Source organism: Muntiacus reevesi, chromosome 2, assembly GCF_963930625.1.
Source record: "Muntiacus reevesi chromosome 2, mMunRee1.1, whole genome shotgun sequence".
Classification (NCBI taxonomy): domain Eukaryota; kingdom Metazoa; phylum Chordata; class Mammalia; order Artiodactyla; family Cervidae; genus Muntiacus; species Muntiacus reevesi.
In genome coordinates, this window is record NC_089250.1 from 234,990,025 (window position 1) to 235,009,489 (window position 19,465).

The following is a 19,465-nucleotide window of genomic DNA, read 5'->3' on the forward strand; positions in this document are numbered from 1 at the left end:
AATCTCTTTTGTCTATTTTTTTCTTTCCCTCAACCCCTTAGCAACCACACTTGTTCTTTGTTTCTGTGATTATCGGTGACTATATTTCTGTTTTGTTATGTTTGTTCACGCCTTTTGTTTTCTTTGGATAAGGTCTCTTTACCTAGATGCAGACTGAGAGGAGAAGGGGTCTAGGTGAATGAGTAGAATAAGTTAAGCTGGAGGAAAACAGGAAAGTGTGGTATCCCAGAGGCCAAGAGAGAAAGGAGCAAGTGTTCCACTGTGCCAAAAGTTACTGGGAGATCAAGACAGGCACAGAGAACTGATCACTGGATACAGCAAAGTGAGAGTCACTGTGACCTTAGCAAGAGTGATTTTAATGAGGAAAAGTTTCACTAGTGCGAGTAAGGAACAGTTTGAGGAAAGGGAGACAGAACTAAGACAATTTTTTGAAGAGTTTTGTTCTGTTTTGCTTTATGGTAAATGGGGAAAGAGGACTGGGGGTGATATCTGGAGAGAGACATGGGGCCAACGGAAGATTCAGATCAAGAGTAAGATTGGTTAATATTTACACCCAGTGCCAATTACAAAGGTAAAATTATATAGGAAGAAGAAGTGTTTTATTTACCTGTTTCCATTTAATCAGGTAGGGTATACTACTCATTTATTTCAAATATTTGTTATGTGGGGCGAGGGTGGGGGGGAAGCAGTATTTTGAATGTTTACTACTTACATAATGCTGATGTGGTGTGATATCCATAAAAGATACCTTCTTATCTTTAGGTGTTAAACGTCTTGGTTTAGGTGTTGGTGCCTAAGATAAACCAACATGTCAAACTGAGCATAATGAACATATTTTTCAGAATTTTCTCTTTAATGTGGCTATTTATTAAGGAATAATAATAATAATTATGTAGGAATAATAATAATTTTATAGGAAATTCAAAGTCACTGTTACTCACTACAATAGGTGCATTAACAGAGGATGTTGGAGGTAGTCTTTGAACAACCTCTGACTCTTCTTTGTGTATGAAATTTCCTAAGTCTTCAGTAGTTATGGAACCACTCGGTGGAAGGTAAGCAAATTTCCATTTCAATATAACATGAATGGTTCCGGCAGGATGCTTTTTATCATCTGTTAACTCAAATATTCCTGTCAAATTACAAAAATATAATTGTAATTAATGCTAGAGGGAAGTTTTATTACCATAAGAATTAAAGAACAGCAAAAAGAAACTACCCACAACTTTAAAAATAAACTTAGCTTTTACTCACAACTCAAATGGCTTAAGAGAATGAAATAAGACAAAAGGATCTATGACAGGTTCATTTCTTAAGCACACTGCTTTTAAAAGTTAAGACCTCACAGATAATACTGATTCAAAGAGGAGAAAATTGACTTATAAATATTTTAATTCATTGAAATTAAATTCAGAGATTCTTCAGAATTTTTAGCCTTCTTCCAAGATATTATGTAGGTTATAACTCAAATAAGAACCTTCATTTTGACTTGATATTCTTGTGTCTCTGTAGAAAAATACATTAAAACTTCAAAATTTATCTATATATAATACATAATAATGTATATATCCTAAGGAGTCCTTATATTACTACATTATTCTATTATAATTTTAAATACATTTTACTGGGATCTGTTAAATCATCCCAAATTAATAGTAGCAGAGCAAAAAATGTCTAGAAAATAAACAAACCACCCAAAACATAAAGTATCACCTAGCTGAATATGTAATACTGAGTCACACATTTTAATCATTATACTAGAGTTTTCAATATGAAAATCCCTGACTTGAAAAAAACCCCTATATTTCAAGCATAACTTTTGTTTAGGGGTATCCTTTACTTGGTTCTCAAGTGTTTGACACTTCTTCTAATGGCTGGCTAGGAAAAACTAAACAACTCTAGACTTTAGGTAGATAAAAAGGAATACAGGGAGGTGAGAAACTTCTATTAGAGGCACAGGTGAGACATACGGAATGGCTGAGTGAAGAGATCAGTAAATATTTTCCACAAAAAGCAATGGTAACACTGCATAAAATGATAAAAAAATATTCATTTAAGAACTCCAGAAATTGATCAAAGGTATACAACAAATTAACAAGCACTTGTTCAAGAAAATCTACTGAACTTCAGTAAGAACAATAGGAGTCTAGTAAGCTACTTGGCAAATAGATGGGGAAAAAAGGGAAACAATGACAGACTTCTCACTGTGGATGATGACTGCAGTCACAAAATTAAAAGACACTTGCTCCTTGGAAGAAAAGTTAAGACGAACCTAGTGGTTTAGTTGCTAAGTCGTGCCCGACTCTTGTGACCCCATAGACTGCAGCCTGCCAGGCTCGCTCCTCTCTCTGTCCATGGATTCTCCAGGCAAGAATACTGGAGTAGGTTGCTATTTCCTTCTCCAGGGGATTTTCCCAACCCAGGAATCAAACCTGGGCCTCCTGAATTGCAGGCAGATTCATCAACTAAGCTATGAGAGCTACCTGACAGTAGCTAGTAATATACCTAGACAGTATATTAAAAAGCAGATACATCACTTTACCAACAAAGGTCCATATAGTCAAAGCTATGGTTTTTCTAGTAGTCCTGTACGGATGTGAGAATTGGACCATAAAGAAGACTGAGCATCGAAGAACTGATGCTTTTGAACTGTGGTGCTGGAGAAGACTGTTGAGAGTCCCTTGGACAACTAGGAGATCAAATCAGTTGATCCTAAAGGAAATCAACTCTGAATATTCACTGGAAGGACTGATGTTGAAGCTGAAGCTCCAATATTTGACCACTCAATGGACATGAGTTTGAGCAAACTCTGGGAGATGGTGAAGGACAGGGAAGCCTGGCATGCTGCAGTTCACAGGGTCACAAAGAGTCCGACATGACTTAGCAATTGAACAACAAGAAGCTACTTGTCCCTGACTGAATGTGAGACTTATAGACTATCTAAACATTGAATGCATTACCTAAGCCATTCATTGACCCATAGGCAAAGGGTGGAAGCCTGACAGCTCAAGGTGTTTGAACACAACTTTCAACAACCATAGACTGACCACTAAACTATGTTCAGGCTTAAAATTAAGACAAAAACTTAGCAGAGACATCAGTGGCTATAGCAAGGGAAACAAAACTACAGAAATGGTCCAGGCCAAGTCACCAAACAAACAATAACAGCAACAGAAATCCTGTGGAGGGTTAGAATTTATGGATGCTAAAATACGGTGTCCTGAATGTCCAAATTTAAACAACAACAAAAAAAATTCATGAGACAGGCAAAGAAACAGGAAGGAGAATGTGCTACATACACAGATAGTCACTCAGAGATGCTTTCTCAGGGCATCCAGATGTTAGATTCAGCAGACAAAGACCTCAGAGCAGCTACTGTAAATATGTTGAAAGAGCCAAAAAAAAATAAATTTAAAGAATTAAAGGAAAGTTGATGATAATGAATTATAAAACAGAGAACATAATAAAGGGAGAGAAATTATAAAAAGAACTAGAATATATTACAAAATATGGAATATAGCCAATATTTTATAACTATAAATGGAGTATAATGCTTACAAATTACAAATCACTATGTTGTATACCTGTAACATATTATACATCAACCATATCTCAATAAAAAGAGACAGAACTAAAAAGGAGTTCTGGAGTTGAAAAGTATAATTACTGAAATGAAAAAATTCAATAGAGGGGCTTAGTAGGAGATATGAGCTGGCAGAAGATTCAATGAACTTGAAGACTAATCAATAGTGATTATCCAAGCTGAAAAGAAAAAAAATGAAGAAAAATGAACAGAGCCTCAGATACCTGTAGGACACCATTAAACATATGAACATATGAGTAATAGGAACCTAAGAAGTGGAAGAAAGGGAAGAAAAAAATAGAAATAGGGGCAGAAAACTCCCCAAATTTGATACCTAATAGTACCCTATACATAAAGAAGTTCAACAAATAATAAGTAGAAAAAGCACAAAGGGATCCACAACTAAACAGATGATAGTGGTATTGTTGAACGACCTCCCCCACTCCCAAAGAAAATCTTGAAAACTGTATCAAGTATTAGGGAACATAGCAAGATTAACTGATGATTTGTCATTAGAAACAATGAATGCCAGAATCAACTGTCTGATATACTAAAGTGCTTAAATAAACTAAACCTGACAACTAAGAATATGATATCCAGCAAGACTATCCTTCAGAAAATAAAAGCTACATATAAAGACACTGCCAGATAACAATGCTTAAGTGAATTCACTGCCAGCAGACCTGACTCACAAGACAAGTTAGAAGAATTTCTTCAGGCTAATAGGAAGTAATACCAGATGGTAACTCACATCAATATGAAGAAACAGAGGTAAATAAAGGTAATTACATAGGTAATCAGAAAAAGTATAAATACGGTTTTCCTCATGTCTTAACTGATTTAAAGAACAATTGCATAACTACAAAATTATAATCTTGGATTTATAATACATAAAGATAAAAAAATACATGAAATAATAACACAAAAGATGGAGAGGAAATAGAGTTATTTGGAGTAAGAAAATGACATCAGACAGTAACTCAAACCCAAATGAAGATATAAATACCAGAGATGCTAAATACATAAGTTAATATAAAAGTCTCCTATATCTATTCTCCTTTCTCTTAAAGGCCATAAAGTTATATAAAGCAATAACTAACATTGTACTGTTGGGTTTATAACACATATAGATATACCATGTATATATATATGTGTGTGTGTGTGTATATATATATATATATGTGTGTGTATGACAATATAATCACAAAGGAACGGGGAGGGAATGAAACTATATAGGGGCAGATTTTTCTAAATTTCAGTGAAAGTTATTAGTATTAAGTTTAAGTGCATTGTGTCACATTGAGGTGCATACTGTAATCCTTAGAATAACTATTAAGAAAATGATTACAAAAATATAATATTGTGGGTCCAAAGTTTAAGATTATCTTAGAAGACTAGAAAGATTAGTTACAAATAGATCATATCAATAATACAGAGGAATAATTTAGGTCATTTTTTAAAAAACAATTTCAAGGATTCAAGAAATACGCTTACCTGAAATACATCTGTCATGTGCCAATGAAATCAGAGGCACATTGACTTTTCCTATGTAAATATTCTCCTGGGTATCACTATCATCAAATACATAAAAACTCAGAGACTCTGACTTAAGGTATCGATCCAAATCCACATTCATTGGCACTGGGAAACACATATGATCATCAAATTGTGGATCATTGCTACTGGGAATGATGGCTGTGTCATGGTCTGCAAAATCAAAAAACTTGTACACAACATATGGGTGTGGCTGCAGGTGGCTTGCTCGGGACTGCAGGTGGTTGCAACATCTTATTGTAATATGAAGTTCATTTAAGTTGCCATCTGTGGAATCAGTAGAACTGAGCTGAGCAGTTTTGGGTGCTTGATGACTTAACTGGAAAAACATACATATTTATATTACAGTAGTAATACAGTGAAAAGTAAACAGCAGCTGCCAACCCCTAAACACAATAATTTTGTAAATGGACCAAAAGACTGCAGATTTTCACTTCATAGTGAATTTCTCAGTAAAAGACTCTTGACAGTTATTCAAAACCAATATTCTCTAGAACCTGTGTACAGACGCTGTTAACAGAAACTATAAAAGACTGAGCATACATGTAGAGATTGCTGTTAAAACAAACAAACAAAAATAAAGCCAAGAAAATAGTCTGATGTTTTTAAATTCTATTTAATGCTTAACAGGTAAAGTGAGCAGATAGGTTCAAAGATAAATGTCCCCTAGTTTACAATTTTATTAAGAGTTAATCCTTCAACCATTCCAGTTGTTCTGATCATATCACATTCTTAAGTGAGAACTAATGAACTTGATGGTACCCACTCAGAGAGATGATCTTGTTATATTTGGGTTGGCCCTCATCCTGAACCAATGGGATCTGGGGACGTGGATACCTGAGGCCAAGGAACAAGGGAACAGAGTGAGAAAGAAACTTTGGAGGGGTAAAATCTTGGATTGGAGGGACTTTTCGGAAGAGAAGTGAGCTAAGGGAGTTATCCGGGAGAGTTGGAAACTGCTGTATGGCCCTCTACAGAACCATGACTCAGGCAATCGGCGCACAGGTACTCTAGCAAACAGCTGTCCTGACGAGCTGCTACGCCTTTCGTAGCCGATGTGATCTGGGACAAAACAACGCAGTGTTGCAATGTCAGAGAATTCTCCACCTCCCATGCAGGGAACCCTCTTTCACTGTATTTTTGAATCTGGATTGAACACTGGAACTTTTGATTCTAGAGAAGCTTATGAGAGAAAGAAAACAGAACTGAAGTCACAATCTCCTTAGTGGAGACATCTGGTGGTATGGATAGGGGAGATCTGAGAAGGGAATCACAGTACTGCTTTCCCAGGGCTAGTCTGCATCTAGCTATAGAGGGCTGAGTGGAATGGTTTACAAAGTACCCCTTCTGCTTCTCCCCTCAAGCCTATCCACAAAAGCTGAAGTTCCACCAGTAAATGGCTCATTCAAGTCATAAACTTGGAGTCTAAAACTCTTCCAATTACAAAAATTAATAAACCATGTGGTTTCACTATTTCTAATTCCTTTTCTCATAATGGCATTTCTCAAGGTGTGCTCTGAAGAACATTAATCCAGAAAGATGATCGCTGGGAAATGGGTGCCATTCTTTAAGTTTGGGAATCAATGTAATATTAATCATGGTTCTTTTAATTGAAACCTATAAAAACTGATTTCACCAAGCAAATACAATGAAAAAAGACTTTAATGTAAGAGCATGCACAGTCACTCAGTCATGTCTGATTCTTTTGCAACCCCATGGACTGTAGCCCACCAGGCTCCTCTGTCCATGGACTTTTCCTGGGAAGAATACTGGAGTGGGTTGCCATTTCCTTCTCCAGGGGATTTTCCCGACCCAGGGATCGAATCCACATCTCTAACATCTGCTGTACTGGCAGGTGGCTTCTTTACCACTGCTCCTCCTGGAAGCTTTTAATATAAGGCTATAGGGCTATTTCACAGAACTGTGTAGCAGAAATGTGGTCGTGTCTTAGGAAGGGAATGGGACGTAAAACTATAGGAATTTACTCTCCATCTAGTTCTTCATTTTTCTCTGTATGCTTGCTCACTATTCTCCTTCTAGATACGTTTTCTTTCCTTTGCAGTTTAACATGGTAGCAGATGTCTGCCCCATAGCTCCCAGTTTCCCACGTTTCAGCCATGGAGTCTTACTTTCTCTTGATCTCAGAAAGCAGAATCTGATTGGCTCAGTTGGAGGCAGGTGGCTATTATTAAATCATTAATTATAATTGGGTGGAGTGGGAGAGAGCAGGGTCATCAAATGTAAAGCTGGCCACCGGGGGCCCAGCCCCATGGATTGGAAGAGAGGGCAGTTCCAAATGAAAAAGGAGAATTGTGCCTTGAACAGACATTCCAAAATATTTCTACTATATTCTATCCCTTTGTTATTACTTAAGTGTATACTTCATGCTTCCTCTTGAGATTCGAGTTATACTCAAATCTCAAAATAAGCCCTAAAGTCAAGGATCTTATTTAACTTTGCTCAATTCAGTCTTTTCTGCATTTATTGGATCATGGAATTCTTCTGGAAATAAGACTGTTAAGACTTCATGAAACACAGTTTGGAAAATGCTACTCTGAGGAATTGCTTTAAAACCTCTAATTCTCAGTAAAAGAATATTCATTTTACATTCTACTTTGCATTTCAGAAAGCTACAGGTTTCTGAAACAGCTTGGAAGAAGTTGGAAACGGCTGGAAAAAAAGAATAACTGAAACTCCAAGAATAGCTATTCATTTCCTTAACAGCAGAAATTGTAATGAAAGTTACAGCTGATGTGTAATATTAGCATTGCAATTCTATTTTTCAAACGTGTCCTGGATAGCACAAGGGAGTTCCTTTGGGGTGACAGATCAATTCTGTGTCTTGATTGTGGTGGCTGTTACATGATTATATACACATCATAAAACTGCACTGAACTCTGCTTCTTCCTACACAAACAACACACACACATACACAAATAACACTGTACACTCATACACACATAAGTGCATGTAACTCTTAGAAAATCTGAATAAAGTCTGTAGCCTAGTTAATCGTACTGTACCAATGTCAATTTCCTGGCTTTGATACTATCCTCTAGTTACATAAAATATTACAACTGGGAGAAGCAGGGTGAAGGCTGGACAGGACCTCTGTACATTTTTGCTACTTCCTGTTAAGTCTACGATTATTTCAACATAAAAAGTTTTAAAAAAAGCCACTTGTTGGCTGTGAAAGAAAGTGATTTCAGTTTAAAGCATGGTAATATAAAGAAATACTATAAAATTTCTGTGTCATAAAAGGGTTGTAAAGTCAAACAAGCTTACCCATTGCATTTGCTCTGGCCCCTTAAAATTTGATGTTATGTATCCCAAAGCCTTTGCCCGTTCTCGATAAAGCCGAATCGCTTGATCCATGGGAACTCTTAATCGGAACCAGTATTCCACTGTGCCAAAATTGGAGATGTCTCCTTTAGTTCCTACAAACCGATACATAATTCACTGTTAAAATGGTCCCATAAATCAAAATATATACCAGTAAAACATACATCAATGGTATTAGGCATTAAAACTATAAATTTTATACTGAATAATATAATATATGACTTGCACAGATGGTATGTGATTGGCAAATAACAGAGAAAAAGAGAATAAGTTACTTCTGAGGGTATGACTTTCACTGTGTGTTAAATATTATTAAAAAACTATGTTTGAGGTAGTCCAGTTCACACTATTTCAGTCCTTCTAACACGTAAAAAGATTTTTTTCTGATGCTATTTTTTCTTTTTTTTTAACAAGCTGCACTCAATGCAGTCTGACAGATACAATATGAAACCTCAAAACTATGAATGTGATATTCCACAGTATAATTCAAATTTCAAGAAATCTTTGGCACCTTCCTCATTTTTCTACTGTACCATAAGTACAGGGGAAAATACCATACCTATTGCCAAATCTATACTGCATGTAGAACAACCTTGCACGTCTGCCCTGCACATCTTCAGTCCTTCTCACAGCTCTGTGGCTCTTTATCTCTCTTCCTCTGTGACGACTTCCTCTATGGCTCCCTGCTTCCTTTGCAGGAATTGAGGACTATGTCCTCATTAGGGTACTGACCGCTTTGGTAACTGTCACTTCACTAGCTTACTTCTCTGCCACGCTAAGTTTTTGAGGGCAGGATTTTTTGAACCATGTGAATATACTATCTATGCAATCAATAAAATAAAATCCCTCCCCAGAACCTAAGTCACCTTCTTTCTTTCTTGAGAAAGCTTCTTCACTTGGCCTCTAGGATCCTGTATACTCTCGGTTTATCTCCCTCTTCACTGGTGACTCCTCAGTTTCATTTTGCTGGCTCTTCCTCTTCTTCCCGAATGCTAAATTTTAGAGTTTCCCAAGGCTCAATCTTTGGTCCTTTTCTCTTCTTTATGTACAGTTACTCTCTATGTGAAATTATCTGGGTCCAAGGCTTAAAATGTATTCTGTATGCTAATGAATCCCACTTTTCTATCCCTGACCTTCAGACTATTATATCCACTGCTTATGTGACATTTCCACTTCGCTGTATAATAGGCAGGTCAATCTTGTGTAGACACATCTTAAGTTTTCTTCCTCAAATTTGTTCCTCTCCCTGACCTATTTCAACAAATGGCCTTGTCATTCTCCTGGTTGTTCACACCAAAACTCTTACCTTGTCCGTTTCTCTTGTTTCTCAACATTCAGTTCATGAACAAGTTTTTAAAGAAGAGTTAATCAAACCTACACTGAATATGACTACTTCTTATCACTACTTTCACTACCATCTTAATCCAAGCCACCATCCTCTTTCCACAGATTAATGCAATAGCCTGAAAATGGTCCTATTTTTCCTCTTGGCCTGTATAGACTATTCTTCCCACAGCACCCAGCATGGTTCTTCTAATATCTATGTGTGTCGGACTTCCCTGGTGGTGCAGTGGATAAGAATCCACCTGCCAATGCACAGGACATGGATTCGATCCCTGCTCCGGGAAGACTCCACATGCTGTGGAGCAACTAAGCCCATGTACCAGACCTATTGAGCCTGTGAGCTACAACAACTGAGCCCGAGTGCTGTAATTATTGAAGCCTGTGAGCCTTTGCTCTGCAACAAGAAAAGCCACCTGCAACTAGAGAGTAGTCTCCACTTGCTGCAACCAGAGAAAGCCAGACTGCAGCAATGAAGACCCAGTACAGCCAAACAAACAAAAGACAATGTGTGATCTCGTAACTCACCTTCTCAAAACTATCCAATGACTTGCATCACTCATAGGAAAAAAAAAAAAGTCCAAACATGACCCACAAAGCTCTGTAGCATGATCTGATCCCTGCCTATTGCTTTAATGTCAGCTCTGCTCTAGTCACAGGCCTCCTCGATGTTCCTCCAATTGGTCAGGTTTGTTTTTCCCTCAGGCCTTTGTACTTGCTGTTTCCTCTGCCTGAAACAATCCTCCCCTGGATCCTGACATGCAGTTTTCTTTTTAAAATATATTTTTAAAAAGTATTTATTTATTTGGCTGTGGGCCCTAGTTGCAGCACATGGGCTCTCTAGTCCCATGGTGCATGGGCTTAAGCTGCCCCATGGCTGATATGGATCTTTATTCAGGTCTCTTTATCAACGTCATCCTGTAGGGAAGTCCTTATCTCAATAAGCAACCGTCTCTCTCTTTAGCCTCTTGCCCCGATCATCTTTCTTCATATCTAAGGATAGGTGTATAGTTTTATGGCCCGTCTTCCCCTCTAGAAGGTAAGCTACAGGAGGGCAGGGGCTTCAACTGTCTTATTTATCACCGATCACAGTATTCCTAATGCTTAGTAACAGTGATAACGACACGCTCTTTAAAAAATATTTGATCAACATACTATAATTAATATTTAATCAAACAAAGATATCAACATGGCATATAAACATTTGTATTAGGAAGCTTTAAAAAATTAACAGCCATTGTACTGATATTATCAATGACACTTAAGAGTGCAATCAACAGTGGGCAGCTGAATCAGAGAAAACTGTCCTTACCTAAAGGCACCTTGAATTTGTGAGAGAAGATACTAATGTGAAATGCCTTATTGATATAGAAACCAATCAGGGATTCAAATAGCCAAGTCTGTAAGACTGTACTCACCAACCAAACTTGCTGTGCAAAATATTCGACCACTTTTTTCTAGAATTTCATGGAATCTCAACTGACAAGCTGCGATTGTTTCATAATCTGTGCTGTAAGCCTGGTGGACCTCAAGAGTGACAGTATTTTTCTGAATGTATTGTAAGAATAAGTCATTAACATGAACGAGGTATTGAGAAGTAAAGTTATATTCTGGGTGAAGGCCCCGTACTATGGGAGTTGTCTGTAGTTCAAAATCATAGAAAGCGTAGGTACAGAAGGTGACAGGCTCTTTATCCCCAGATGCCTGTAAAACTTCGGAAGAAAAGGTTACTTTGTTGATATGGATTTCAAATAGGTTTTCGCCTCGTTCTAAGTGAATGGTTTCATCAAATTCATCAACTGAGTCATCTGGCATGATTTCTGGCTTAAATTTGTACTGCTTGGTGCCGTAAGCAATATCCTTTAATTGGGCTGCAAGAGAAGACACACAGTTTAGAGGTTTTAAGGTGTTGACATATAAAGATACAAAGATACAATTGAAGTGGTAGGAAATCTGATGGCTTTTGGTGTATAGTCCCAATCAAATTCTACAGCTACACTTTTTCTGTAATTGATACTATATTTTAAAGAAATCCATCATCTATTTTGACATCATTAGTTAAAAAATGACAACTTAAGTGGTAATACAGGATATACCAGGGAAAAGGAGAAAGAAAAAGGAAAAAAAAAAAAAGGCTGTTGAATGAATAACTGAGGTAAATATTTAGATTCCACTTGCTCCTTTGGTTTGGCTCTATTATCTTCTCTCCTTTAAAATCAATTTCTCTTTCCACTGCTACCTACTTGTTAGTTTATCCAAATATATATTTTTCTACTTTTGGGGATGATGGATATGTTTATTATCTTGATTATGGTGATAGTTTCACAGATGTATATATAGGCCAAACTCCCAAACTGTGCACTTTAAATATGTGCAATTTAAAGTATGTTCATCCAAAGAAATGAAAACTTTTAAAAGTTGTGGTATGATCGGAAATTTAAATACTGATTAGAAATTTTATGATAGTAAATAAGTATTGTTCATTTTTAGGTATAATTGTATTGTTATTTTTTAAGACCTCAGTTAGATGCATCCTGAAATATTTATTGATGAGATGATGTGGTATATGAAATTTGTTTCAAAAGGATATGGGTAAGATAGAACGGAGTTGGGGATACAGATGAAAAAAGATTGGCCATGAACTGATTGATTATGTGATAGGTACATCAGAGTTTACAATTATTTCCACTCATATATGTTTGAACTTTCCCATAATGAATTAAAAATTTTTTTCATAATAAAACCATTATGCTGAGGAAAAAAATACATTCGTTATAATTCTATAAAGGTGCTCTTAAAAATATATATACCTTTCTAGATTAGAACATTCCCTCACATCATATACAAAAATAAATTCAAAATGGTTTAAAGATGTAAGTGTAAAACCCGAAACCATAAAACTCCCAGGAGAGAACGCTTTGACCCAAGTTAGTTGTAGCGATATGTCTTCTGGATCTGTCTCCTAAGGCAAAAGAAATAAAAGCAAAACTAAATAAACGGGATCTAATTAAACTTAAAAGCTTTTGGACAGCAAAGGAAACTACTGACAAAACAAAAAGATAATCTACTGAATGCAGGAAAATATTTACAAATGATGTGACCTGCAATGGGCTAACACCTCAAATACATAATATGAAAAAATGAAACCCAATATGAAAAAAACCCAAAAAACTTCATTAAAAATGGCAGAAGACCTGAATAGATAGTTCACCAAAGAAGACATATAGATGGCTGACAGGCACATGAAAAGATACTCAAAATTGCTAATTTTTAGAGAAATGCAAGTAAAAACCACAATGAGATATCACCTCACACCTGTCAGAATGGCTATCATGAAAAAGTGTACAAATAACAAATGCTGGTGAGGGTGTGGAGAAAAGGAAACACTTGTATGTTGTTGGTGGGAATATAAACTAGTACAACCACTATGGTAAGTAGGATGGAGGTTCCTCAAAAAATTAAATAAAAACTACCATATAATCCAGCAATTCCATTCCTGGGTACATATCCAGAAAAAACCAAAAACACAAACTGAAAAAGATAATACATGAACCCCAAAGTTCATGTTGTTGTTCAGCTGCTAAATTGTGTCTGACTCCTTGCAACCCCATGAACTGTAGCACGCCAGGCTACCCTGTCCTTCATTATCTCCCTAAGTTTGGTTAAATTCATGTCCATTGAGTCGGTAAAGCTATCTAACCATCTCATCCTCTGCTGCCCCCTTCTCCTTTTGTTGTCAATCTTCCCCAGCATGAGGGATGAGGGTCTTTTCCAGTGAGTTGGCTCTTCCCATCAGGTGGCCAAAGTATTGAAGCTTCAGCTTCAGCATCAGTCCTTCCAATGAATATTCAGGGTTAATTTCCTTTCAATTGACTGGTTTGAGCTCCTTGCAGTCCAAGGGACTCTCAAGAGTCTTCTCCAACATCGCCATTTGAAAGCATCAAGTTTTTGATGCTCAGTCTTCTTTATGGTCCAACTCTCATCTCACATTCATACATGACTACTGGAAAAACCACAGCTTTGACTATACAGACCTTTGCTGGCAAAGTGATGTCTCTGCTTTTTAATACACCATCTAGGTTTGTTATAGCTTTTCTTCCAAGGAGCAAGTGTCTTTTAATTTCATGGCTGCAACCACAGTGATTTTGGAGCCCAAGAAAATAAGATCTATCACTGCTTCCACTTTTCTCCCTTCTATCTGCCACCATGATGTGATGGGGTCAGATGCCATGATCTTAGTTCTTCTGTTGAGCTTTAAGCCAGCTTTTTCACTCTCCACTTTAACCCTCATCAAGAGGCTCTTTAGCTCCTCTTTACTTTCTGCCATTAGACCGTTATCATATTCTTAACTGAGGTTGTTGATATTTCTCCTGACAGTCTTGATTCCAGCTTGTGATCCATCTAGCCTGGCATTTCGCATGATGTACTCTGTATATAAGTTAAATAAGCAGGGTGACAATATACAGCCTTGATGTACTCCTTTCCCAATTCTGAACCAGTCTGCTGTTCCATGTCCAGTTCTAACTGTTGCTTCTTGACTTGCAAACAGGTTTTTCAGGAGGCAGGTAAGGTGGTCTGGTATTCCTATCTCTAAGAATTTTCCAGAGTTTGTTGTGATCCACACAAAGGCTTTAGAATAGTCAATGAAGCAGAAGTAGATGGTGTTCTGGAATTCCTTTGTTTTCTCTGTGATTCAATCAATGTTCATAGTAGCACTATTTACAACAGTCAAGACCTGGAAGGACCTAAGTGCCCATCAACAGATGAACAGATAAAGAAGATGCTATACACACACACACACACACACATACACATATACACACACATATACATATATAAGGGAATATTACTCAGCCATAAAAAGAATGAAATTCTGATATTTGCAGCAAAGTGGATGGACCTAGAGAGTATTATACGTAGTGAAATAAATCAGAGAAAGACAAATAGTGTATGACATCACTTGTACGTGGAACCTAAAAATGATACAAATTAATGTATATGTAAAGCAGAAGCAGACCTCACAGATACAGAAACAAGCCTGTGGTTACCGAAGGCAAGAAGGAAGAGGAGGGACAAATTAGAGAGTCTGGAATTAGCAGATACATGCTACCATGTATGAATAGATAAGCAACAAGGGTATATTGTATAGCACAGTGAATTATAGCCGTTATTTCGTAATATCTTATAATGAAGTATAATTTACAAAAATATTGAATCATTATGCTGTACATCTGAAACGAATATACTGCAAATCAACTACACTTCAACAAAAAAATAAAAAGATATGTCTCTTTCTAAATACATGTCTTCCCCCAGGTTACATCCAAACTTCTAAAGAGTAATGTCTACTTGTGTCTCCTATTCTTCATGTAACAGACACTCTTCCATCTCCTGCGAAAAGCATCTGCTTTACTTTTCTTGTGTAACTACTCTAGAAAAAGTCACCAATAACCAACTGATCTCTAGAGTGAATGGACTTTGGTCCTGCGTTACTTTGGGAGTGGAATGAAAACTGATCTTTTCCAGCCCCGTGGCCACTGCTGAGTTACTTGATTTCCTGTGTTACTTGATTTCCTTGCTTAATTGACAATGAAGACCACATCCTCTTCTGTGAACTTTTGTGGGATTCCATGTCGTCATCTGCTCTGCTTCTCCTCCTACCACTCTTCTCATTCCTTAAGGGTTTCTCTGCTGGTTTGCTAGGCTTCTGCTTTTATCTGTTTTTTAGTCTATGTTTCACGAGTAATTGTAACCCTTTTTAATTTTTAATTAATTACACTGAAATATCATTGACTTACAATCTTGTGCTAATTTCTGCTGTACAAAGTGACTCAGGTATACACAAATACACATTTTCTCTACGGTTTATCCCAGGAGACTGGATACAGTTCCCTGAGTACACAGCAGGACCTTGTTGGGTTTTCATCCTAAATGTAACAGCTTGCATCTACGAACCCCAACCTCATGGTCCGTCCTTCTCCCCCCTCCCCTCCCCCTTGGCCACTGCAAGTCTGCTCTCTGCATCTGTGATTCTGTTCTGTAGACAGGTTTACTTTGTCACATTTTAGTTTCACATATAAGTGATACTGTATGGTGTTTCTCATTCTCTCTCTTAGTTCATTTAGTATGATAATCTCTAGCTGTATCCATGATGCAGCGAAAGGCATTATTTTGCCCATTTATGACTGGGCAGCATACCATTGTATCTATGTGCTACATCTTCTTTATCCGTTCCTCTGCTGATGGACGTTTAGGTTATTCCCATGTCTTGGCCATTGTGAACAGTTAATACTGTGAACATAGGGGTGCATATATCTTTTTGAATCATAATTTAGTCTGTGTTTATGCCCAGGAGTGGGACTGCTGGATCATATGGTAATTCTGTTTTTAGTTTTCTGAGGAACTTTCATACTATTTTCCATAGTGGATGCAACAATTTTTATTCCCACCAATAGTGTGGGAGGATTCCCTTTACTCCACACCCTCTCCAATATTTTTATCTGTAGACTTAACAACTTTTTAAAATTTATTTGTCTGCATGAGCTCTTAGTTGTGGCATGCAGATCTTCAGTTGCAGCATGTGGGATCTAGTTCCTTGACCAGGGATTGAACCTGGGCCCCCTGCATTGGGAGCACAGAGTCTTAACCACTGGACCAGGGAAGTCCTGTTATTTGTAGACTTTTTGATGATGGCTCTTTTGACTTGTGCAAGGTGGTACCTTATTGTAGTTTTTATTTGCATCTCTCTAATAATTAGTAATCCCATCCCCTTTTATGACTTCGGTTACTATCAATATACTGAAGACTCAATATTTCTATTTTTAATTCAGAATTCTTTCCTAAAAAAAAGACTCACACATTAAGTGGCTTGCTGAGCCCTCTATCTAGATACTCTCTAGGCACATCAAATTTAATATACTTAAAGGAGAATGACTCATATTCTCTTCTAGTTCCTTCTGGACTTTGAAGTCCAAGTGAATGTTGTTAGCCTACACCCAGCTGCCTAAGCTAGATACCACAGAGTCACCCTAGGTTGTTCTTTGTCTTTGGGCTCCCCACATCTGTAGGGTCACTGATATTAAAAAACATTTCCTAAGTCTTCAGCAAATCTGTCCATGTCTTCTCCATCTCCACTGATGCTACCTTACTTACACCCAGAGTGTTTATTACCTAGATTATTAATGGATTCCAAACTTCTTCATTCCTTCAGATTTTACTCATTCTTCCCAATACCTATAGCATAGTCTCCAAAATGTGATTTTGTGTACTACTTCCTACCCCAAAGATTCCTTGGTGCTTCTCTAGGTTAATAAGGTTCAAACTCATTCAGATGGCAAACACAGCCTTCAGCATTTGGTTCTTTCCAGGTTTGTCTCCAGGTTTTCCTCCTTTATCAATCCTGAGTTCCAAACTGATGAAATCATACGCAATTTCTTAAATCAATGGTGGTGCTTCACATTTAGGGCATTTTTACCTGCCTCATCTACTGCCTGGAATGACTTTCACTGTTTTTATTTAGTGGTGAATTCTGTCATTATTAAAGACTCCAAGCCCACTGTAAGGAGTCGTCTCTGAATCTTCAGATATAAACAGGCATTCTCTCCTCAATGTTTCCTAGGTAGCTTTTTCATTTTCCTAACTTCACACTCTTCACGGTAAAGTGTGCCTACTTACTTGTTGGCATCTTTCGAGTTTGAGCTTTTTTCCTATTTGTATTCTCACTGCCTAGCACTTTGCTTACGATATGTTAGGAACAGGACCATCATCAATGAATTTAGGAAACAAAATATATTGCTAAAGACTTAGTGACACTTGAAAGGAATGAAAATCTCAAACTATGTGACCTTCTTGTTACTCATGAAAATTTCATTAAGCAAATTTTTGAGTACTTCTTGAAATAAAAGGAACACATGCTCTTTGACTTTCAGAAACCCTGTTCAGTCAGATAGATTATTGAATTCTTCTACTTAGAGCAGTGATTCTCAGAGTGTGGTCTGGGAACCCTTGAGGGTTCCTGAGGCTGTTCTGGAGGTCTGTGAGGTTAAAACTATTTTTAAAATAATACTAAGATGTTATTTGCCTTTCTCATTCTTATTCTCTTACAAATGTATAATAGGGTTTCCCAGAATCTACAGGATGTGTGATATCATAACTGATTGACTGCAGAAGCAGATATAAAAACCCAGCTGTTTTCTATTAAGACAGACACTAAAAAGACATGCAAAAATGCTAAACAATTTAAAAAGTTTAAAACAGTGTCACTCGTCTGTTTTTTTGGTATGAAAAATGCAGCTTTTAAAAAATAAATACTGTAATTTATGTTAAATATGTAATGGGTTTATTATTATTATTTAAGCATGACAAATATTTTTAAAATTTCTCATTTTTAATTTCTAATATGATAAATATCTTAAGTATAACCCATATAAACTTGTGCCTTTTTGGATTCTCAGTGATCTTTAAGAGTGCAAAATTACTGCTGGCATAGATCACCGAGTTTAAGTGCTACATGGCAGAGAACATGGAAGAGACAAAGCATCATTGGAGAATTTATACACTGTAGTCATAGAGAATATGCAAAACTGCAATGGTGAAGAACACTTACATAATACAACCTCCAAACGTAATTTTTAAGTACAGTTCAGTTCAGTCGTTCAGTCGTGTCTGACTCTTTGCGACCCCATGAACTGCAGCACGCCAGGCCTCCCTGTCCATCACCAACTCCCAGAGTCCACCCACACCCATGTCCCTTGAGTATGTGTGAGTAAAAGTGATAAGTTCTAAGGCAGTCTTTTTCAAAGTATAGTCTTACCCCTGTATCTGAATTGCTTGGAATTATTTCTAAACATACAGAATCACAGGCTCCAGGATCTCTAGGAGTAGGACCCAGGAAGCTACCTATGAAGCAAATTCCCCATGTAATTTTCTTACTTGCTAAAGTCTGGAAACCACTGTGGGGGCATTTCAAGGAGAGGAGTGGCTAGGAGTAATGGGAGCCAACTTCCTGACACGGGCATGCAGTTAGATTTCGAAGTGGGGAAGGGTTACATCTTGGAGTCAGAGAAGAAAGGAGGTTCAGGTGGAGCAGACAAAGCCCTGGTGGTTGGACAGAGTGAGATGAATCTGACCGAGAGTAAGCAGCAGACTTGTTTGGCTGAGAGGCATGAGAAATTAGAAATGAGGTGCTTAAATTTAGTCTGTGCTACTTAATGAAGTACTCTGACATCTTGCCTGTGACACCAAATTAAAAAAGCAGTAGGGAATTCTTGAGTAGAGAAGTATCAGATAAAATCAGCCTTTCTGGTAAATTAGTATTATCGTTAATAAATTGGAGGAAAGAAAAGAGCAAAAAGAAATTGTGAGTGTACACTTGGATGACATTTTCAACTGTTGTAAAAATCCATTCCTCTAGTTACCATGGACAAAGAACTGTGCATGTTGTACCTTCTAGTTTCTGGATGCGTGCAGCCCTGATATCAAGAAGATGAACATACTGTTCCACTTTAAGTTCATAATCTTGCTGCAGATTTTCCATCTTCTGGGTCACTGCCTCAACTTCCATCTAAATAAAATACAGATAACAAGCTTCATTACTTAGGATTTGCTCCATTAAAAATTTTTTTAAAAGCAACTATGATTCAAGCA

General features: G+C 37.2%; 1 protein-coding gene across 2 annotated transcripts in view; it reads right to left on the reverse strand.

The window, feature by feature from the left end:
• Window positions 1-19,465, reverse strand: part of RPGRIP1L (RPGRIP1 like) — a 96,381-nt gene that overhangs the window by 37,020 nt on the left and 39,896 nt on the right. For both annotated transcript variants that reach the window (XM_065925348.1, XM_065925349.1), the window contains exons 14-19: window positions 19,265-19,382; window positions 11,239-11,691; window positions 8,423-8,574; window positions 5,078-5,456; window positions 942-1,132; window positions 713-793 (exon numbers count right to left, since the gene is read on the reverse strand). In XM_065925348.1, coding sequence (XP_065781420.1) covers window positions 713-793; window positions 942-1,132; window positions 5,078-5,456; window positions 8,423-8,574; window positions 11,239-11,691; window positions 19,265-19,382 — 1,374 coding nt within the window. The remainder of the gene's footprint in view (window positions 1-712; window positions 794-941; window positions 1,133-5,077; window positions 5,457-8,422; window positions 8,575-11,238; window positions 11,692-19,264; window positions 19,383-19,465) is intronic.